This window comes from Vigna angularis, chromosome 2 (assembly GCF_016808095.1).
Source record: "Vigna angularis cultivar LongXiaoDou No.4 chromosome 2, ASM1680809v1, whole genome shotgun sequence".
In the NCBI taxonomy this organism is placed as follows: domain Eukaryota; kingdom Viridiplantae; phylum Streptophyta; class Magnoliopsida; order Fabales; family Fabaceae; genus Vigna; species Vigna angularis.
In genome coordinates, this window is record NC_068971.1 from 48,642,452 (window position 1) to 48,665,409 (window position 22,958).

Genomic DNA, 22,958 nt, shown 5'->3' on the forward strand with positions numbered 1-22,958 from the left:
ACAAACTGAATCACGCATGCACAGACAAGTTATCTTGAATATATTCTCGGCCGATGAAACCAGATGTTTCTGTTTTTGCTTTTTCGTTCTTGTCTCAAATTCTTCATATCAAAAGGATTTGAAGAATTTACATGAGATGAAGAGAATCTGGTTAAAGAATGTTGTTTTTTTTTAACTGAGGTTATTATTATTTCTTAATAATTAAGGAAAGAGATGAAAGAGTAATAGATGTAATGGGATTAAGGATAAGATGCAGAGGTTCCCGACATGGTTAGTTGGGGATTTTATTTAGGAAAATCAAAGGAGAGATAGTGAGGGAGACGTGTAGATGATAATAAGAAGAAAAGGAATCTAAGGTTGTGATGTTGGAAGAGGCTGAACCATGAGGATGTAAGTGGAGGGACCAGTGGGTTCACACATAGGCACACCCTCCCTCATGCATCATGTCTCATCTTTCAATAGGTATTGAGAAAATCTGCGAGTGGGTCTCCCACTTTCACGTGAAACTCACATTCAATTCACGTGCCACCGTGTACTCTTGTCGGTACTTTTCGCGTTCATCAATATCGATACTTGGAATTTTAACATACACAGCCACCACACCACACACCCCCAAACAACAGTCACAGTTCCCGACACCATAACACTCTACGGGCGTGAGGATAACATAATACACTTGTCCTCGCACATATCATATTTCCACAACACGCTTCTCCAATTTTTCTTCAAATTATTGCACACCTTCACCAATCAAATTTTTAAATCAAAATTTATTCTAATAGATAAATACTATCTAATCATATGCCTCTACTTTCACTTTTCATAATTTCTAATGAACCAAAATAAAAAATTTAAATATAAAAACATAAATTATTTATGCATATATATATATATATATATATATATAATAACTATGCCATTGTTTTGCTCAGTTGCAAACAAAATATTCAAGATGACCATTATATCTATTATTGTCCACCGCTGTCCAATTTTTTCCAGGAATTTGATTTAGTTTATACTAAACTCATTTTCGGAAAAAAAAATTCTAAAATATTATTTTTTACTATAATAAGGTTTCAATAATAATAATAATATGTCTGTCGTATCTCTCTATCATAGTTGTTTGGATGTAATTTACATCATTTAACTTTTGCCTTTGGATATATTATGTTGTGTAGGATATTTTGAAAGGTTTATCTTTTATATAACCTGGTTTAACTTATTTTTAAACAAATATATATATATATATATATATATATATATATATATATATATATGGTTTGCTAACGTTCAGTTAGTACATTTTAGCAAAATATACCGGATTTTAGTAGACAAAAATACCTTGTATATTATGAATTCTAAGTTTTAAGATTAAGGGTATTTTAATAATTTTCATTCTCAAAACTAAAAAAAAAACATCAAACCCTTACTCACCTCCCTCATTTCTCTCAACCCTTTCCCTTTCATCTCTCTCACTCCAACATTTTCTCTGTCATCTTATGGTAGCCCAACTGAAAAAAATCAGAAACATTGGCTGTTAAACAATCTTACAAAAAATAATTTTATAATAAGTTTTCATTTTATAATTTTTGTTTTATCTAATTTTATCTAATTTTCACAAGCATGAAGGAATTGGTAATTGACCTGGAAAAAATAAAAAATACTCGTTGTTAAATAATTTCTTACAAAAAATGATTTTATAATGAGTTTTCATTTTATAATTTTTGTCTTATCTAATTTTATCTAATTTTCACAAGCATAATGACATCAAAGGAATTGGTAATTGGCCTGGAAAAAATCAGAAACACTCGTTTTTTAACAATTTCTTAAAAAAAATGATTTTATAATGAGTTTTCATTTTATAATTTTTGTCATATATAATTTTATCTAATTTTCACAAGCATAATGACATCTGGTAATTGGCCTGAAGAGTTTTTTTAGAGATGATGATTCAACATATGCTAATGATGAAATTAGAGAGGTTAGTGAAGATGGTGAGATTGAAGAGATCTTGAATGAACCTTTGTCTGAAGGTGAATATGTCAATGACTCAACTCTTTACAAAGGCAAATTGTTTAACGACAAATGTTTATGATTTTTTTAATTGGGGATAAAGTAGGGATGACAGAGAAAAGGTTGGAGTGAGAGAGATGAAAGAGAGAGGATTGAGAGGAATGAGGGAGGTGAGTAAGTGTTTGGGTTTTTTTTTTAATTTTTTTAATTTTGAGAATGAAAATTATTAAAATACCCAACCTTAAAACTTAGAATCCATGATATATAAGAGTATTTTTGTCCACTAAAATCCGGTACACATTACTAAAATGTATCAACTGAAAAAGATGCGTACACACGTTAACAAACCCATATATATATATATTCTTACATAATCAAAATATTTATAAGAATTCTATTCATATTTTTTAATCTTGTTCATATTTTACTTTCAAGTAATTTGAAATGTATTAGGTCTAAAATATCAATAATATTGAGAAAAGAGTATGTTTGAAAAAAATATATTCTCATATTCAAATCTGATATATGTGTTAGATGATAATATATATATATATATATATATATATATATATATATATATATTTTGAACAATGTTATTTATAATGAATTTGTAAGGTTTTAATTGATTAGAACTAGATTGGTTAAGTAATTTACTTTTTTTGAGTTTTTAAGATTTCGATATAATCTTACTTATTTCTAAATATTTTTATAATTATGTTTGATTCTTTTTAGCTCTAATCAATACTTCCATATATTATCAGTTATATATAATACAGTATACAGATTCATTTATAAGTGTAAAACTTAGTTAAATTATACATTCATAGGTTTTTCTATACGATTTAAATTTAATTAATTAGGCATTTGAAATTTGGTATATTAGCTTCAGGTCAACTATCAAATTTCATATATATTTAAATTTTTATAAATATGCTATTTATTAATGAAAATTTAAAGCTTTAAAATATCGTATTATCCATTAAAATAAATTGATATGATAAACTTCTAAACAATTTCAAATTGTATTAAACTTTGTATTCATTATCTAATTTATAACAATGTAAATTTTAATAGTTGTGTTTATTAAATTTCTATTTTATAAACATTTATTAAAATATAATTTGATTAAGTTTTACACATACATAACAACCTATCTAAATTTTAAAAAAAAAATCAAATCAAAGAAATAAAATAAATGGGTAGACATGTAAGCAGTGCAAACAGTCCAAATCCTAACATTTCTTAAATTTTAGCAGTTACATTTAGAACTGTTATTTTTAGAGAAAACCGAGCATGTAATGTTATTAAGTGACAAACAGCAAAAATAATGGAAATAACTCACTGATAATCCATTAGTGGCTAAAGTAAGAATGTACATAGAATAAGGGAAAATATAAATATGTGAGAATTTGAATTATAAATTTCAGTTTATTTGTTGTCCATTTATTATCTCACTTTCCTTTAAGTTAATTCGAACATTAAAATGTCCTTTTTCACAAGATAAAAATAGATAATCTTAGGTGCATTATTTTCTTAAATTTTTGGTGTCCTTACTCCGTTCATATGAGCCTTGAAGTATTGGTGGGTGTTCATTATCTTTGTGATTATTCTGTAGCATAGCATTCATCCAACCCACTGAGGCTAAACTTCAAATATGTTTCTGTTGTTTCTAAATATTTGGGCCCAGGCAAAAGGTAATGATACCTTTGTCAAGTAACATTCAAGCAAGCCCATCATTTCTTTTCTAATTCATCAATTGATCCATCACATTTCATATTTCACTTTGTTGTATGAGACCATCAACACCTATTCACATTCAGCTCAACTCATTCTTTATTTATTTGTAAAAATTTTCTATATTGCAGTATATTAACAGTCCTTGAAGCCAAATATTTTTATTAGCAGCTTTAGCAAATCATCTACATATAAAAAAGGACAATTAGGAACTACTCAAAAGGTTTTTTATTTCTCAAATACCATAATTGCTTTAGGGAGCTCACTATCTGCCATTAAACAAGAAGCTTTTATGGAAAAAGAAAAAAAAAACTAATAATAAAAGGCAGAATCGATACCTAGTTTAAATAAAACTGCATAAAAAATTAACCTCAAAAGCGAAAACGTTTGATTTAGTTTACAATAGGAAATTGTACTTATCGAAATTCATATTATTATAATTAATAGACTTAAAATAGTCCAATGAACATAAAATTTAAGTATGAAATTTATATGAATCAGGAAAATGTATTATTTATAAAAATGATATTATTTATGATATAAACATAATCAGTTAATAGTAACAGAATTCATTAACATGTTAATCATAAACCTATAAAATATATAAATACATGTTATTAGATGATCTCATAATTATTATACTTTCATATGTTCACTTATTTTTTTTCTATTGACTTGAAAAGAGTCTTTACACCTGGAAGTCTATCCAGTCAAATATAAAAAGAAAAAAAAAAGTGAAACTAAAAGAAGCCTCTATCATAAAACTACTATAATGATGAAATACGGAATTTGAAATAATATTGTGGTCCAAAGTTGTTCCAAACAGCTCAGTGGTGAAGATGATAAATGGTTTTGTTGAGCAGAAACAGTTAAAACTGGGAATAATGTTTACATTCAGATATATAAATATCATTAGGTGGGCCTTGCTAGTTGAAAGCAAATCTTGCTAGTAAATCTGTTAAATGGTTAGGTTTCTATAAGTAGAAGTAGGAAATGTATAAAAGAGTTAGTCTATTAGAGTAAGTTTAAGGTGAAAGAAACTTCTATCATTCTTTTCTTTCTCCACCTTTCTGTTAGTATCTACGTTTGATGAAGTAGTTATCAAAGTTGAGATAGGATTCCATTCAAGAGGTTGGAAAATAATTAAAAAGCATGAGCCAAGTTTCCAGCGTACATCATAATCTATGTCAGCAAGGACACTCAAACCTTAGTATAAACTTTCAAAGGACTCATTTCTCAAATTTTACATTCATCATCTCATCAAATTTTCAAAGTCTCTAATCAATTTTCTAAGTTCACAAAGAATGTAGAATGACTTCTACTGTTCATAATATGTATTGTATTAGACTAGTATGTCATTAATTACTTTCTCATTTTATTTATTGGATATCTCGTATATTTTAGATAAATAATCTTTATTAACTATTTTAATAAAGATGTTTTGAATTTAAATTTATATTTTATGATATTTATTTCAACCAGACTGATAGACTGTCATTTATTATTTAATCTTATTAAATTATTCATTAATATTTAATTTCACTATACATAAAAATAAATTAGATTTAAACTCGTTTTATTTTAATAGCATTCTCGATTAACAGATTAAGAAATCCTTTTTTATATCAAATGTCTCACTTTGACAAATTACTTTAAGATAATTTTCTCAGTGAAAAAGTAATTTTTTATATTTGTAATGAAATAAAAAATGAGATTGTAAGTAAAATAATAAATATAAAGTAGGTATAAAATTGATTAGGTATCAAAAGTGCTGGGCCCTAATAAATTATATAATTAAATGGATCAATAATCTAACATCAGGAAATACTATCATGTAAAGTCTGCCTTTAATATATATATATATATATATATATATATATATATATATATATATATATATATATATATATATATATATATATATATATATATATATATATATATATATGTTTTCTTAGCTTTTTTTTCTTGCACCCCAAAGAACTTCAAAGTGCCAAGTTTTTCCCTCAGTGAAAGTAAAAAGCTAACCCTACTTTTCCTTTTCCCTCATTCACTGGCCCTCACCTCTGGTACCAGGATATGGGTGCAGTGTAAAAAGAAGAATAAGAAAAAAGATGAAATTTTAAAAAAAAAAAAATCATAAGAAAAAAGTGGGAATTTTATAATTTTGGGCGTGCAGGAAGAAAATTTGGAGGTGCAGGAAGAATTCCCTCCACTTAATGGGTCATCTTTGTTCAGGACATTATGCCCAAAATATGAAGTCTTTATTTTCATTTCTTACTACACCATCAATATTAATATATATATATATATATATATATATATATATATATATATATATATATATATATATATTAACATCTTATGATAGTTTACAAGTTTTGAAGCATCTTACACGACAATTAAGCTTCATAACAGTATCAGTAAAACTTTATCCTAAAAACATATTAAGATCAGCATCCACAGAGGACTTCATACATAATTGGTTGTCTATCTCTTTTTTAGGTTAAACTCTTTTTTCTTTCAATTTTATCTTTAAGTATCTTTTAAAATTAAAATAATTATTTTACTAATTTTTCTCTTATTCACCACTTTTTTAATTTAACTATTTTTTTTAATTTCATTTGTTTTTTTTCTAAAATTTAATTACTTTTTTAAATTTAAATAACTATTATAATAAAGAATTATCTAAAAAATAATAATATTATAAAAATTATTTGAATTTATTTTTATAATTATATTTATAATTTTATTAATTTTTTTTATCGTAAAAAAATTGAACACATGTGTTTTAAGTCAGAGTGCTATAAATAAATATTTAAAATACTATTATTTAAAATACTCAATGAAAATTTTTCGTGTTTTATTTTAAAATGGTTTTGACTTAAAAGTTAAACTTGAAATACAAAAAATATAATAATTGTAATTACTTTGTTCTACTTATATTAAATACAAATCACAATAATAGAGAAAGAAATAATTATAATATATATATTTATGCATTTCTGTAAGATTCAAGAAACAAGATATAGAACACATACATCAATTATATACTTACTTACAAAAACTCTAATGCATTTGAAGTAATCACCACAAACACGGTTACAACCGACATGAGAAATTAACAATAAAAAGAGACATTAATTATATAATTTCCTAAAAGTAATTGTGATTTTAATGTATCCGCTCATCTTCATATATAACATAAATGTAATTAAACATAATCACGAGAAATTACACATAAAAGATTAAAAAATAAATTATTTTAGTTACTAATGGAACCTTAAGACTCATTATCATTGGAGAAGAAAAAAGTCGCATATTTAAATTTTTTAAAAGAGAAAGTGGTAGAAAAAATTACACATTATCATTTTAAAAGTTCATATATGATAGATCATTTATGATTTTACATAAATTTATGTTGATTCATTTGTAATTTGACGTAAATGTTGTAATCATAAACAAGCAAACTTTATAAGTATGACTAAAAATAAGACATAATAAAGTTTTTTTTGTTTAAAAAAATATGTGATGTGTTTTTTAATGTTTGATTTATTTGTAGTTAAACATAAACCATATGACCAAATTGATCTATTTTTTGTAGTAGTAAAATGAAGGATGAAACATTTGATTAAAAAATAGAATGATGATTTCGTCGAAATTATGTAGTTTAGTGACAAGCTACAAAACTAATACAATTGATATTTTAACAAAATATAAACAAAATGTAAACTTGAATATGATATTGGTTTCTAATATGTATTTAACTTTTTTTTTCATCTAATAAAATGTTTGTCCCTGAAAGTATATTTTGTTTTCTGATGTCTCTCAATTTTTTACCTTTTAATTGGTCCTTAAATTTGTTTAAAATTTTCTTTTATATATTTTCTAAAATAAAGTTTCACATATTAGTTTGAAGTCAAATGAAAAAACTTAAGAAACAAAACGGTTCACAAATTTATTAAGAATAAAAAATAAAAATATTTTAGAAATTAAAAAATATTTAACCCAATTATATATCCTATTTTTAGTTAATTTACTTTTATAGGGTTTTATCTAAGCATGAAACTGTTAATCTCCTATAACATATAAAAGTTTTGAAAAAACAATCTTTCCATTCATTAGAAGAAGTAAAATCACTAATCATAAATCAACATTAGAATATGGACAGATATACCATTTTTTTTCTATGATTGCATAATTTAATTTTCATTTCTTAGTACACCTCCTTCAGAATAAAAGACAGAAAGGTGGGACATGTGAATTCTTATTGCAAAGTACCAATTATTAAACTTTTTACTATATAAAGAAAATGAAAAATAACATATAAGATAACTCAAACCCAATACTATATTAAATCATTATAAACATAAAAAAAAAGCTTAAGAGTTTAAAATCATTGAATTTTGGAATCTTTTTCCCACAAATTATTTCAATCAAATTGAAAGAATTAAAAATTGTCAAACATATGACCTGACAAGAAGTGATTAAAATTTACAAAAATATGATCTAAGGCCAATCACATTGTTGTAATTATTACTTTGTAACCAATGCATATAATTTGTGCAGTAAAAAGTAAGTGAGAATAAGAACTTGAATGGTTTTAGTCTAACAATATCTTGTAGTTAAGATGATCGAATTTTTTTACTAGTTGATTATTGGTTAAATTATAACGTATCAATTTATTTTTATACATATTACAGTATTTTTATTGATTGGTACGAGAACATTACCCCTATAAGTTTCACATTTCTTTATACATATTACATTTTCAAATATTTGTAGAGTTTGTTTATAACTTTTCTATAAAAAGCTTAAAAAATAAGAAAAAAATTATAAATTTAAATGTGCACAGATTTTTTTTTAATTTTCTACGGAATTATCACAAAATAGAACTCAATTTGTATAGATTAAAGGGTGATTTAAAAAAAGAGAAAGACATATAAAGAAATTAAAAAGAAAAACAGCGGTTCAATACAAAAAGATCTTGCCAATGTGTTAGTGAGACATTTACTAACTCTATTGAACAAAAGGGGAATGTAGGTTACACTCTGCTTTTTTTTTTTTCTAAGGTTGAACACAAATACAGTGTTGGAGACCAAATGACAGATTGATGGCTAATGAAAGCAACCTTAAGAGTTACGGTTGGGGTGGCGGGGAACATTTTACCTTTTCCTCCTCATTCTTTTTACTTGTGTTAAACCTATTCTTTTCATTTTAATAAATGTGTTAAAGAGATTCTGAATAATAGGTTTTTCTGGTTTTCTGTTTGAATATTTATTAGCTAGCATTGGCCGTTTCTTTAGATAGAAGCATACAAGCTGTTGTTCCCTCTTTAACTTTTGGTTCTTAATTGCTGTTCCCTCTTTATCTTTGTCAAGAAACATTAAAAACTATGAACCAACACCATGTGAAAGGGAAAAGAAAAACTACATTGGACACGTGGGAGCGAGGTGTTGAATGGAGGTGAAACTAAGAATAATATGAAACAGTAGGTGGTTTGGTTAAACAAAAGAAAAATAAGGTTGATTTTGTGTCCCCGATACCGGAGTGCATTATGATTTGAGCGTTTTAAAAAGTGATTAGGAGATTCACACTTGTCACAATGTTCCACCATTCTGATTCTTTTTTGTTATGGTTTGCTCCCTCTCATTGATAACATCTTTTTTCCCAATGTCACTGTGCTCCCTCTCTTCTTCATTGCTTCCTTCCTTCAATTTATAGTCATGTCTACCGCACTGATACAATTTCTTTTAAAAACACAATAAATATCAACGAAGAAACAAAGAAAAATTGTAATTTCAGGGTCATGCTCAATGTCATAAACTGTCAACAAAGATCTAATAATTAGGAGTATAAATAGTTCAGGTGATAATTCAATTTGCTGAATATAAACCTTATTTGGAACACCAATTTTAAGAGTTCATAACCATGGCTAAATTACATTTTTTACAGGCAATATTCAAGTTAAAAGTGTTTCTTAATAGCTCCAGTTTAATTCATTTAGACTGACATAATATTAGAACATAAATTTGAATATAAAAGCAATTGTTTTTTACATGTTACTTTTGAAAACTTTCAGAGGCAAAAAAAACTACTTTGCTATTTTATATATGTCTTGTGTTAGTTAAGAAAATAAAATAAGAAACTGATCAAATAATCATTCAATGACGACCTTAATAATAAATTTTATTAGATATAAAAGAATGAGAGAAGAAAAACAAGTATAGTTATAACTTTCTTCGATGAGTTTCTTTATAAGCTTATTCAGGAAAAGATTAAAAAAATTATATTAGTATTTTTATAAATTAAGATTATTTTTAACATATTTTTATTTGATATTTATGTTTGCATTGATTAATACATGCTTTCAAATTCAAAAGGTCTACATAAATGTTCATGTCTATTTTGTATATTTTATAAATTATAATATAAACTAGTTAATTTAGCTAATAACATCAGAATTTATTATTTGTTGAAATAATTGCACTAAAAAAAGTTTACCATTTTAATAAATATGTTATATATATATAAATATATATATATATATATATCTACTGCAAGTTAAAATTTATTTGAAACCAAATTAAGAATAAAATAAACAGTATTTTATTACAAGCTGAAAGCATTATTCAATTTAAATATTTTTAAAACTAAAACGGAAAGAGTATTTTGTATTACTCTTTCAATATTATGGTTAAATTACTAGTACCCATCATATCATTCTTATATAATTATTGGTTTCTATCCAATTAAATAATTATGCCAAAAAAAATTTCAATTTTCATAAAGAATTTACCTCTTTAATTTTATCTTGTATATTATTTACTGGCTATAAAATATTGTGAAGTAAATCAATATTATAATATGAAATAGTTAGTAGAATGAATAATTTAAAAAGAGTTGTGAAAATAGACATGTAAATTTAAAAAAAGAGATCTAACATATATAGGGGGAAGTTAATTATTATAATATTGGTGTAAATAACTGTTGTCTCAGAAATAATACATAGTCTAGGTTTGAAGACAGAGAAAGGGTAAATATTTTGAATTATTTAGAAAGATGATAAAACTTTTTTGCATGAAAGAAAATGATAGTAGCAATAAGGTTGTTTGTTGTGTAGTTGAATGGTTGAAAAAGAAAAGAGAGGAAGGTTGTCTGGTAGTAAGTTAGGGGTAATAAATGCGCACAACTTCTCTTCATAAGTATGTTGTGGTGTTGTTGATGGTTTTTCTGCTGTTCACAGAACCTTTCAAGGAACCTACATCAATATGTTTCTGAACACACAGCAGTTTATGTAGCATCACCACTTCCAATGCCTTTATATATTTTGTCTCTCCAATCAAGGTCACTCATGCGCAACACGATGATTATATCCATTGAACATTGATTACCGGATATTACATGTATGTACAAGGTTTCAGATATCGATGTTCTCTTGTCCAACCCCATCAATTCACTCCCTCTAACATAACACTCACCATTACCATATCCTTCCCTCCCTATCACAATTTTAATTTAAATCACTACTAATCAATCATTAAATTCATTTTTAACCTTCTCATTAATATTTTTAAATTGTTAAGAACTCCAATGTCTGTTAAAGTTTCTACTACTAATTGAGGTTATGACTGTAGAGGGTTGAAGCTAAATATATAGTGAAAAATTGAAGGGAATAAACACACCTCAATGGAAGATGCCAAGTTGGAGTTTTGTTATTGACACGTGTAGCTGTCGGCTACCATGACAACATTTGAGGTCTAGCAAGCAATTACATGGAAAAAAGAAAAAGTGGGGTGGGAAGTGGCTCTGCTGCAGAGGAAGTCTTGATTCTACGAATAGGACCATCCTCTCTTTCTTCTTCGTTTATTTAAGCCGTTAAGGTGGCGGCTTGGTATGTCATCATCATCATAGTCTTGCTACTTCCTTAATACCACAATGGGAAAACACTCTAATTCTTCTTCCTCTTCCATCAGCAGTAGCAGCAACCACCACCACCTTCTCATTTCCACTGCATCCTCTCTCACACAAGAGCTTCCCACTGATCTTAGTCTTGGACTCAGCATTTCCGCCGCTCACCATGGTGGTTCTTCTATTTCAAGGTTTGTGTTATGGTACTATTTATGTATGCTGAAATCCTGAAACTTTCATTAGTTGAAGACTAATTATTTCGTGTGTTGATTTGATGATGTAGGGGGCATTGGCAACAACCACAGCACCCTCTTGTGAACATTTCGCAAGCGGCTGAAGCTAATGATTGCAACGACTATAGCAGCTTCTTTGTGAAGGTCTACATGGAAGGCATTCCAATAGGAAGGAAACTCAATATACTTGCTCATGGAAGCTATTATGAGTTAGTGAAGAGTCTTGAACACATGTTCGACACTACCATTCTTTGTGAGTCTGCTGCCCTTAATCTATTCAATTTGTTTTACTTTTAGTTCATAATTTGTTATAGATTATGAAATTATAAATGTTCCTCTTTAACTTATAGATTATAAGAATGTGTTGAAAAGAGTGTATGAAATAACAGTGAAATATTGTCGAGTGTTAACAGGGGGGACAGAGATGAATGGAGTGCAACCCGAGAGATGCCATGTACTAACATACGAAGATGAAGAAGGGGATTTGGTCATGGTTGGAGATGTTCCTTGGGAGTAAGTTGATAGATTCCTTTTTGTCTCTGAGAAACAAATGCATCACTATGTGTTCCATTCTGTGTATTGATGTGCTTGTTGTTTCGATGGTGTAGGATGTTCTTATCCACAGTAAAGAGATTGAAGATCACAAGGGTAGACACATTCGGGTGTTAAGTGTGCAGACACTAGCGGAGATTTCCAATTTTGTCCTCTAGAGTGAGACTTACTGTGGTGGCTGATCAGAAACTTTAGAAAATCTTACTTTAATTAGCGAAGCATGCACAGATAGATGTATATGCATAGCTCACTCTGCTCTTTCTTGGAAGATAATGGAAAAGAATAGTGTTGTACATTCTAATCCCTTCCGGGCTACTACTTTTGTTTCCTTTCTACAACTCAATTTCTAATTCACCATTAGCATTTTCCCTCAATTTTCAAGACAGACGCCAAATGAAAGAAAAATAGTAATATTAATATGTTGGGTAAATGAAACTATGCTCTATGCCAGAGTCTTTCTGGTTTTTGACTGCAAACAGAGTAATGTTACATTGCGGGCAGATCTGAAAAGTAGTTTGAGATTGCAAATGCATTGAACACTTACTATTATCAACACTTTGTACAGCAGATTTAACTAAACAAAAGAAAAAAAAAGTGTAGAAAATTTTCTGGTTATGGGAAAGGATTCACGCAGGAGGGAATGGGATTCCAAAAGTAACATAGTTTCATTATAGAATACTAACACCTCTTACGCACGCAGTATGAGTTGTAACATAATTTTTTACTGGTACAAAATATGAAATGCTGAGCATAAAAATTGTAATGACCTTAAAGCTAAAAACACTATTGGAAATGTAAGCAAAATTCTCCTAGTGAGTACAGACACTACAAAATGAATGTTGTCTCGATTTAGATTTTTACAAGATATTAACTCAGCAAATGACAACACTCTCAGCTCTTTTAGAAATATCATCACTGTACACGAAGGAAAAATACCAAGGATAAGAGAATATTCATTATATTCCAACACAAAATACAAATGTGCATGTTACGCACTCCTTTACTCAATTTTTTTCATCGTAGGTATCCTTATGCAAAATTCGAATTCTCCATGAGGCAGAATTCCACTTTCTAAATATTCCTATTCCCTCTTTTTCTTATTGCACTAAAGTTCATGTAAACTCATTCATCTTACAATGCATCCCAACTTAAAGAAAAATGGTTAACGGAAAAATTTGTTGGGTATCAGTCATACAGCACAAGCACACACAACTAAAATAGAGAAGAGAAAAATACCGATGATAGACAAAATGGAAATTTTATACTACTGAAAAAAATTTACAGCACCTCTCTCTTTCACTAAGGAACTTCTCAAAATTATGAGAATTTAAGAAAGGAGAGAAGAAATGAGAGAATGGGATGTGTTACAAAGGGGGCAAGGGGTTTCTTTTATAACCACCTTGCCATACCACTTTAGAAGTTCCCACCAATGTGGGACTTCATTCTTCACAATCTCCCACTTGAAGATTTTGATGAAACTAATCAAATCTTCACACCATTTTTTTGCCTTCATGTTGCTCGTTAACTTTCAGTAGAATCGAATCTCCGAAACGCAATGCAACACCCGATCAATATTTCACTGCTCTCCACCAAAACTTGCTACGAACCTACTAACCACTCCCACTGCTTGTGCAATGTCTAGGTCTTGTACACATCATAGCAATTACAAGGTTGTCCACCACTGATGCATACGGTACTCGAGACTTCTACATCCTTTCCGCTTCATTGCTAGGACTCATACTTGAGGATAATTGATAGGAGATGGGGTAAAATTGACTTGCACTCTTGCATGTTGAAGCGCCGCAAGACTTTCAGTAAGTTTTACTTCTGAGAAAGCCAAATCTTCCTATCTTTTTCTGTCTCGGTAAATTTGCATCCCTAAAATCTTGTTTGTCGGTTCCAAGTCTTTCATATCAAACTCCCTAGCCATTGTTCAACCTACAAACCAAGTTTTCTTGTTCTTCAAAGCCTTCTGGTTGGAGCATCATTTTATTCTTGCTTAACAATAACCTTGTGAACGGTGAAACTCACAGGCAATACCCCTTCACATTGTTAGCATATCCAAGCACTTAATTCTTTCCCCCAGTTTCAAGCTTGTGCTTTAGTTTCCTTGAACTGGTAACAACACATTTGACTTCCTCTTGATGTAATACACTCAAACTCCTGGAATAAACTTTGCTTCTCCTAGGAATAACTCCGGTGATTCCCTTACATCAGAATGAACCAAGTCTTCTTGTGTTTTCTTTTCTGGTAGTCAAACTAGTAAACCTCAATCTATGTTTAAGCCCGGGTACAGATTACGTTCTGCCTTGCAAACTTCACTCTGACATTTGTCCAAGTACGATGTCACGTCAACACCGCTTCTTCTTGACTTGTCGATGTAACCATTGCATTAGCCTTTTGCAACGTATCTCCCATAAGCATATGCCATGATCTTCTGAGCTTTTATGACTTACCAGACCTCCCTTCTTTCTCACAGAATATTTTCATCCTCTGAGGTATTTGCCATACAACCTTGTGAGGTTGATGCCTCAGAGTTCTTTCTTCCACTCTTCCCATGCCAACATTCTTTCTTGACATGCCCCCTCTTACCACAATTGTAGCATTTGAGATGCTTCTTACTTTGAGATATATCATGGGACTGACTCCCACTAGACCCATATTTCGTTGATTTTCCTTTCATCATCACCAAAGCTTGTGTTTGCTTTGAACTTTCCAGCATGTCTTCTTTGTTCCTTCGCCTGGATTCTTCTTCAAGAATTGCTCCGGCAACATCCTCAAAGTGTAGACTACCTTCAATATTATTATTCGTAATATTCATGATGAGTTGATCATACGAGTCGGGTAAACTCTGCAGTAGAAGCTCCGCGCGTTCATTTTCAACTATGTTGAAATCAGCCGCTGATAGTTGGGCAAACAAGGTGTTCAGATGGTTGATGTGGTCCGTCACCGTTGTGGACTCACTCATCCGGAGAGTGTAGAGTTTCCTCTTCACGAATATTCTTGTATGGAGAGACTTCACCTCATATAATTTTATGAGGGCATCCCAAATCTCCCTTGCTGTTTCTTTTTCCGCCACACTGGATAACACTGAATCTGCCATTGATAGGTGCAAATTCGCGATGGCATTATTGTCAATTTCTTTCCACTTCTGCTCCGTCATTTCTGCGGGTTTTCCTTCAATTGCAGCTATGCAATTGTCCTTTCTCAAAATTGCCTTCATCTTCAATTTCCACAACGCGAAATTGTTGCCGTTGAACCTCTCTAACTCATATTTTGTTGTCATGGTTTTTTAAGAACCGACTTATGCACTTCTCACTATGAATAGTATTGTCTACTGGAACAGTACAGGTAGACCGTGAAGTAAAGCACCAAGAAGTTCCCAGGAAAGAGAGGTGGGTCACAAACGGACACTCTTAAGTACCAAGTCTTTCCTAGCCAGAACTTTCCCAGACAGCACTTTCACACTACCAAATGTTTCCAGTAATAACTCTTTTCTGATGTGGAAGATCGGATTAAACCGCAACCACAGAGCATACTCAGAATTTTACCAACACTATTCTAATGACAATAGCAGCGGAATACTAACCAATAGCTCTGATACCACTGTTGGGTATCAGTCATACAGCACAAGCACACACAACTAAAATAGAGAAGAGAAAAATACCGATGATAGACAAAATGGAAATTTTATACTACTGAAAAAAATTTACAGCACCTCTCTCTTTCACTAAGGAACTTCTCAAAATTATGAGAATTTAAGAAAGGAGAGAAGAAATGAGAGAATGGGATGTGTTACAAAGGGGGCAAGGGGTTTCTTTTATAACCACCTTGCCATACCACTTTAGAAGTTCCCACCAATGTGGGACTTCATTCTTCACAAAATTGAGAGTAGAAGAACTAAAAAAGTAGCGGGGAAAATGCTGGGGCTGCCTTTGGGGTGTTTAGCCAAATGGGAAAGGTTGGAATGCAGCCTGATGGGAACACTTTTGTTGGTTTGCTTTGTGGGTGTACTCATGCTGGTTTGGTTGATGATGGTCGGCGATATTTTAGTCACATGAGTTGTGTTTTTGATGTGACTCCTACTATAGAGCATTATGGATGCATGGTGGATCTTTTCGCTCATGCAAAAATGTTGGCTGAGGCACGGGATCTGATCAAGAGTATGCCAATGAAGGCGAATGCTATTGTTTGGGGAGCACTGTTGGGAGGATGTAGGTTACACAAGGATACCCAATTGGCTGAACAAGTGTTGATGCAGCTCATTGAGTTAGAACCGTGGAATTCAGGACATTATGTTCTCTTATCGAATATATATTCAGCGAGCCGTCGATGGGATGAAGCAGAAAAAATCAGGTCAAGTTTGAGTGAGAAAGGGATGCAAAAATTACCTGGGTGTAGCTGGGTTGAAGTTGATTGGGTTGTTCACGAATTCCGTGTAGGGGACACTTCCCATCCTTTAACACACAGGATATATGAAAAACTTGAAAGTTTATTTAAGGACTTGAGAGAAGCTGGCTATAGTCCAACACTGAGTTTGTGCTCTTTGATGTAGAAGAGGAGGAGAAGGAATACTTCCTTGGCTGTCATAGTGAGAAGTTAGCAGTTGCATTCGCACTAATCAGTACCAGTGTCAAAGATGTGATTCGTGTTGTTAAAAACCTTCGTGTTTGTGGTGATTGTCATGAAGCTATAAAACTTGTTTCAAAAGTTACAGAGAGAGGGATTATTATTAGAGATAATACAGATTCCATCATTTCAATGAAGGCTCATGCTCTTGTCGGGATTATTGGTAAAAAATTATATATGCATTCTGAGATGTAAAAAGTCTCAGCTTTTTGAATCGGTTTGTGAAAAACGAACTCTGACTCATGGATCACAAGTTTGTCAAGGCACAGATTTGGTACACTGCTGATCAAGAAAGGTCCAACATTTTTCACAAGTTGTTAGAAAAATGTGAATATCCCAATCTAAAACTAAGTGTTTTAGTGCTATCCTCCAAAGCCAGAGATAGTATTTTTCAAAGCTTAAACAGTCAGCCCCTAATTCTTTGAGAATATTTTTAGAGTAATTTCTCTTAATTTTAACTATAGGTTTTGAACATTTCTTTAAACAAACTTTTTTTTATTGGATAAGAAATATTTGATGAATGTATAAATCATGTATACTAGTCCTTTTGCATATCCTATATTTTCTCCTTGTATGTATATATTGATTGTTGAACATATGGCTGCCAATTTTTTTGTTGTCTTGTCCATGCGCAAATAGATTTTGGTGCCAAAGTTTGAAAATAGTATTTCTTTGGCTGCGTTGTTGATGCATGATTAATTTATTTGTTATTTGTAGTTATTTAATGTCTATTATATCTGAAAGATTGCTCTATGCTTGTTTGGATGAGGTAGTACATATCTCTTGAAATTTACTAAATGATAGAGATACATTAGCTAATTTATACTGTTTATAGCATTACAAAAGGGATTGAAGATAAGGTTAAGAAATGATTGGATGGTGTTAGCAGAAGCAATGGCTGTGTTTATTGTGACTCTGATTCATGTTTTAAGTATTGAGCCAATGACCTTTTCCTTTACATATTCATTCTCTGGAACTTTCAACATTAATTCTTCTGATATTCATTTACTTGATGAATTTAGTTGGAATAAAATATTAGAATGTTTACTGGATGGTGATGTACAAAGAGATTGACATGGTATATGTCATGTTTCTTGTTCTTAGGTTTCTTTGTTTCCTCTTTGTACCTGTAACTTCTGCACCAATAATGTATTGTTTGTTTGTCAAGCCAAAAAAGAAAATAAACAATAACGAGATTTTGTATAATTTTCTAAGGTTGATAAGCTTCTCTTCCCAGAGTTCCAACCTTCAATAGAACAGCTAATTCAATTTCTTCCTGGAACCCGTCAAATTCTGATGGTTTCTGCTAAATTTCCTGTTACTGTAAAGGACTTCAAAGATAGATATCTACGTAAGCCATAGGTTATTAATCTTATGGATGAGCTAACTCTGAAAGGACTTGAAAGATATGTATCTACGTAAGTCATACGTTATTAACCTTAGGATGAGCTAACTCTGAAAGGTATTACACAATATTATGCATTTGTGGAAGAGAGAAAGAAAGTCCACTGCCTAAATACTCTTTTCTCTAAGGTAATCTATATATATTTGAATCACCATTGGTAAGTGCAGTTTTCTGCTTAAGAAAAACTACAATTGAGCAATTCTGAAATCTTTTGGCTTTTTGTTCATTACAGCTTGAGACACTGCTATAATTTTTCCCAATTCCTGCATATCAGAACCTGACATTGCAATCTTAACTGAGGAATGCTCCATCCTCTGTGTGTTTAAGATTTTAGCTGAAACTTTCAAGTTGAAATCATTATCTTTTAATATTCACAGGTTGCAGCCCTCCAATTTCGGAATTACTTTTCGAAATATTTCAAAATAAGTTTTTCGAAAACAGAATTCTTAGAAGTTGATTTTCAAAACAATCTTTTTGAAACAAATGGAATGTATTCTAAAATGAGTTTTTCATAATAGAATTTAAGTTTAATTAGTAATTTTATTTCTATATTTAAAGGTGTAATTCTTTTTGATTCTTATAATTACAGTACATAGCTTACTTTTATGATTTATTATTACATCTGCTTTCACCCTTAAACAATTTATATGAAATTTGGATTTTTTTGTTAAATTTTTCTGTACTGTTTTTCTGTTGTGTCTTCAAAATATATAGATGGACACTAATTTTAATGTTTTAAAATATATTGAAAAAATTCTAATATATCAATATTTATGTATTTTTAATACTTAGCAGAAGAAGATAACATAGAAAATTTAGCCTCGTGGCATAGTAAATATAGTGATAGCCGCATAACAGAAGTTTGTCTAAGGAGTTTGTTCATTATACAGAGTTATGGATCATATGGATTAAAATGTAGTACAGGAACACAGAGAAGGGGGTGAGCCATGCTCAAAGACAAGCCAGATTGCATATTAACCTTTTATCCTTTTCCATTATTAGAAAGTGGGTATAGACATATAGAAAAAATATCGTTAGGATAGGCTTCATCCATGACTTTGATACTATATTAGAAAGTGATTTATGAACCTAACTCAATCCTACAAAATCGATTTGTAAGGTAAGTTTTACACATTATTTATATATTATAATTTGGCCTTTATTTCTAGTTGTACGACATCCAACCTCATCATCACCAATCTTGCAATCAAAGGACTGCACCATAGCAGCCACTGCAGTGTTTATGAAGATGAAAGCAAGTTCTGTTCCTGGACAGCCTCTCCTTCCACCTCCAAATGAAACAAAATTGAACTTCATTCTCTTACCATCACTCCAATCCTCATCCTCCTCTTGCAAGAAGAATCTTTCAGGGAGAAACTCATTCGGATTGTCCCAGAAATCACACTGGTGCTGGTGGATGGAGTCTCAGTGTTTCCTTCACAACTGCTTGCAAATATGGCATTTTTCCAACATCTGACTCCTCAACTAGCCTTCCATTGTCGGTCACCAACTCTATCTCCTTTCTCACCATTTCAAAGGCTTCAGGGTGGTTCAGCAGCTCAGCCATCGCCCATTGCGTGCCTTCTGCTGAGGTGTTTGTCCCTGCAATGTAGAGGTCCTTCTCGTCCCACAACAGAAAAATTCATTTCAGATTTGGTTAAATATGTTTTTAGATTTTAATTTTGAATGTGAAATTGAAAGAGGGTTACCAAGAAGAAGGCTTTAACATGAGTTCTTGTGATCTTGAACTCTGCATGAGGATCGTGGTGAACATCAAGCAGAATGTCCATCAAATCCCTTTCGTTTTCTGCATGACTATGATGTTCTTCACTGTCACGTGATGATCTTTTTTGTTCATGCTCCTTCAGCACTTTCTCCAACAACTCATCGTACCTTGTGCTCACGTCCAAAGCCTTTTTCCCATACACCCAGAAACTCAACTGCCTGATCATAACTTTGCAGCAAGCTCGAAGGATTCCTTTACCAGCTGCCTGATCTTCTCTGCATCCTAGTATTTCTCCAAACAAATTGTCCCAAAACACAACACAAAGTGTTTGATAGAACCATGTTATTCAATTCCAAACAATCATAACAGAAAGGTTTGTCTTTTAGGAATTTCTCGTAAATTGAAAGTAAAAACTTGATATTAAAATGATTTTGAATATATAATAAAAAGAAAATAAAAGTATAATTAAATAATACCTTATAATTATTAAAATAACATATAAAAAGGAACAAAATTTTATTCAAAAGAAGTATAAAATCACAAAGCATATAAAACAATGTTATTTAGCAAGCGTGTGGCTACTTTTCCCAGACCGAGACAATCGTCTTTCTTTGATTTGAGCGAAAAGCTTTAAAATAAAATTAGATATGGTTACTCAAATTCAATAATAACTTATAAAATGGTTTAATGACAACAATTAATCTTATAGTTTCATTTGTATTTAACTAATTCAGATTTAGTTAAACATAATAACCGGGGATGGAGAGTGATCGTCAAGACGCACGAAGTACAAGGAACACAAATAAAGAGTGACTAACAGACTTCCAGTGAAAGAGACACATGAATAAATTGAACATACACAATAAATGAGAGAAATGTACGGTGATAATTGACTTCTAAACATCCTTTCACAATGGCTGATCCTCAATTATGGTGGTGTCTTCAAATAAAAGTGAGAAAGAAAAGTTGGGATTTCTACAACTCTAGAGAATTCTTATATTTACTAATTCTTTTAGTTAGCAGATAAGTCATGAACGTCACAACCCACTCACCCAGAAGTTAGAAAATAAGAGTCAACATTTAACAATAGATGTACATAAAATTTGTAAATTAAAAACTATAGATTAAAAAAAATACAGAAAGTAGTAAGTGGTGGCAAAATAAATTAAGAAGAATGACACCTTCACTTCCAATTTCTTATTTTAACCCAGTTTCTTTGTGTTAGTTACTTCATTATTTATATTTATTTTTTGTACACTCTCTCTCTCCTCTTGTACATATTAAAATTTCCTCCGGCGGTGTGGCACTAAACGATGAAGAAGAACATAAAACTTTGTTTGTCAACTTGTGATAGAGCGCATTAGGAAAATTCCATGAAGGAGGTTGTAGATGCTTTCTTTCAATACATTATTAAATTCTTGCAAGAGAAACGAATCAATACAAAAAGAAAAAGAAAAGATAACGTGAGAGTTAATTAGAAGGGTTGCTGATATGCACAATCCAAGTTAGGTCCAGTGTCGACGTTGAAGAGCTTTGTATATCTTTGGAAAAAACCAATCCGATCATTGACTCTTGCATCACCAGGAATCCCACATTCAAGTTTACCGTTGATTATGTTAGTCAGCAAGCCATAACCAGCTGTTCGATTAGCCGCTATGTCAGCTTCTGTAGGCACGTATTTCCCAACCATCACGTCGTGGCAAGAAGGTTTTGGCTTTTGCTCTGTCATCCAAAACCAGAGCCCAGTTTTGAAGGCTATCACGGAATTGTTCGCCACAATCTCCGGATTCTTCAACCCATCAAATCCCAACGCCTTCCCTGCTGGTCCATAGTTGTAGTTCCTGCACATATATAGTTTAAAAGTACTCAACTTCTTCTTCCTTTATACATAAAGTAAACATTAATATGTGTAAGTGAGTCTCTACCAAGAAAGTTGAATCGGTCCTCTTCCCTTGTAACTTTTGGCAGGGAAGCATGGCCATTGAGAGTTAGTGGAATCACAGTAGTTACTCTGAGGACTAATTTCTTCCTTGAAGCACAAGCCCCAAGCAAATGGGCCATCGGGTGCAGTGGCCCACCCACCGGTGGTTTCATGGGAAATCTGAGCGAGAAACGCAGCAATCTCACGCTTGCGCGTGGCTAAACAACCAGTGGTACCAAATGCAGGGAAGGATTTTGATGCAAGAATGAAGGAGTCGTAGCTGTAGAAGTCTTTAGCAGGGCATGCAGTGTCATCTTTGTGTAGGAAAAATGAGTCAAAAAGAGTTTTTGTGATGAGAGAAGAGATGGGTATTTTGGGCTTCAACCATGCTTCAGCTCCATAAGGTGCAGAGAAGATAATAGCAAAAGAGAAAAATAATACGGTGGAAGGAAGAATGGAAAATAATGAAGATGTCATTTGGTCACAGTGTGGTTTAGTTCTTGAAATGCAGCAGCAAGGAGCAAGGCTTTTTATAGATGTGAGGAGGGAATTTTCAGAACAAAATTTTGATTGCAAAAGGACTAATTTCCCTGCATATCAATCACATGGAATAATTATAGGTCTATTTGTCCTAAATTAATTTGGAATATGTTTAGAAAAACTTTTCTTTAGAAAAAAAAAATAAAACTATATGAACTTTTGAAAGTTAAATTTAATAAGTAATATGAATAAAGTAAGAAGGATGCTTAAGAGAGAGATTACTAAATATTATTCCTTCGTTTTTAAAGCATCAATATAATAGTATAAAAGAGTAATTTTTATATTTATTTAAAA

At 31.0% G+C, this 22,958-nt stretch overlaps 3 protein-coding genes across 3 annotated transcripts; 1 reads left to right on the forward strand and 2 right to left on the reverse strand.

Annotated features, from left to right (window-relative positions):
- The first annotated feature begins 11,560 nt into the window (after positions 1-11,560).
- LOC108328634 (auxin-responsive protein IAA20) lies at positions 11,561-12,843 on the forward strand. Its single transcript, XM_017562525.2, has 4 exons — positions 11,561-11,849; positions 11,942-12,144; positions 12,305-12,404; positions 12,500-12,843. The coding sequence occupies exons 1-4, from the start codon at positions 11,686-11,688 to the stop codon at positions 12,558-12,560; spliced, it is 528 nt and encodes a 175-aa protein (XP_017418014.1). The 5' UTR covers positions 11,561-11,685; the 3' UTR covers positions 12,561-12,843.
- A 5,819-nt stretch (positions 12,844-18,662) lies between these two features.
- LOC108327621 (cytochrome P450 705A5-like) lies at positions 18,663-20,429 on the reverse strand. The gene is made up of 4 exons (XM_052872658.1): positions 20,187-20,429; positions 19,881-20,095; positions 19,653-19,840; positions 18,663-18,811 (listed from the first exon to the last, which is right to left on the reverse strand). The coding sequence occupies exons 1-4, from the start codon at positions 20,427-20,429 to the stop codon at positions 18,663-18,665; spliced, it is 795 nt and encodes a 264-aa protein (XP_052728618.1).
- Positions 20,430-21,517: 1,088 nt separating this feature from the next.
- LOC108328424 (chitinase 10) lies at positions 21,518-22,662 on the reverse strand. The gene is made up of 2 exons (XM_017562290.2): positions 22,129-22,662; positions 21,518-22,044 (listed from the first exon to the last, which is right to left on the reverse strand). The coding sequence occupies exons 1-2, from the start codon at positions 22,599-22,601 to the stop codon at positions 21,678-21,680; spliced, it is 840 nt and encodes a 279-aa protein (XP_017417779.1). The 5' UTR covers positions 22,602-22,662; the 3' UTR covers positions 21,518-21,677.
- Positions 22,663-22,958: the final 296 nt, after the last annotated feature.

Excerpts from the sequence above, each read along its gene's own strand:
- LOC108328634 (XM_017562525.2), top strand. The coding sequence starts at position 11,686 with ATGGGAAAACACTCTAATTCTTCTTCCTCTTCCATCAGCAGTAGCAGC. Across the intron at positions 11,850-11,941 it reads GGTGGTTCTTCTATTTCAAG|GGGGCATTGGCAACAACCAC; the intron begins GTTTGTGTTATG and ends TTGATGATGTAG. Across the intron at positions 12,405-12,499 it reads GTTGGAGATGTTCCTTGGGA|GATGTTCTTATCCACAGTAA; the intron begins GTAAGTTGATAG and ends TCGATGGTGTAG.
- LOC108327621 (XM_052872658.1), bottom strand. The coding sequence starts at position 20,429 with ATGATCAGGCAGTTGAGTTTCTGGGTGTATGGGAAAAAGGCTTTGGAC. Across the intron at positions 20,096-20,186 it reads ATGTTAAAGCCTTCTTCTTG|GACCTCTACATTGCAGGGAC; the intron begins GTAACCCTCTTT and ends TGGGACGAGAAG. Across the intron at positions 19,841-19,880 it reads CTCCATCCACCAGCACCAGT|ATTCTTCTTGCAAGAGGAGG; the intron begins GTGATTTCTGGG and ends TCTCCCTGAAAG.
- LOC108328424 (XM_017562290.2), bottom strand. The coding sequence starts at position 22,601 with ATGACATCTTCATTATTTTCCATTCTTCCTTCCACCGTATTATTTTTC. Across the intron at positions 22,045-22,128 it reads GGACCGATTCAACTTTCTTG|GAACTACAACTATGGACCAG; the intron begins GTAGAGACTCAC and ends ATATATGTGCAG.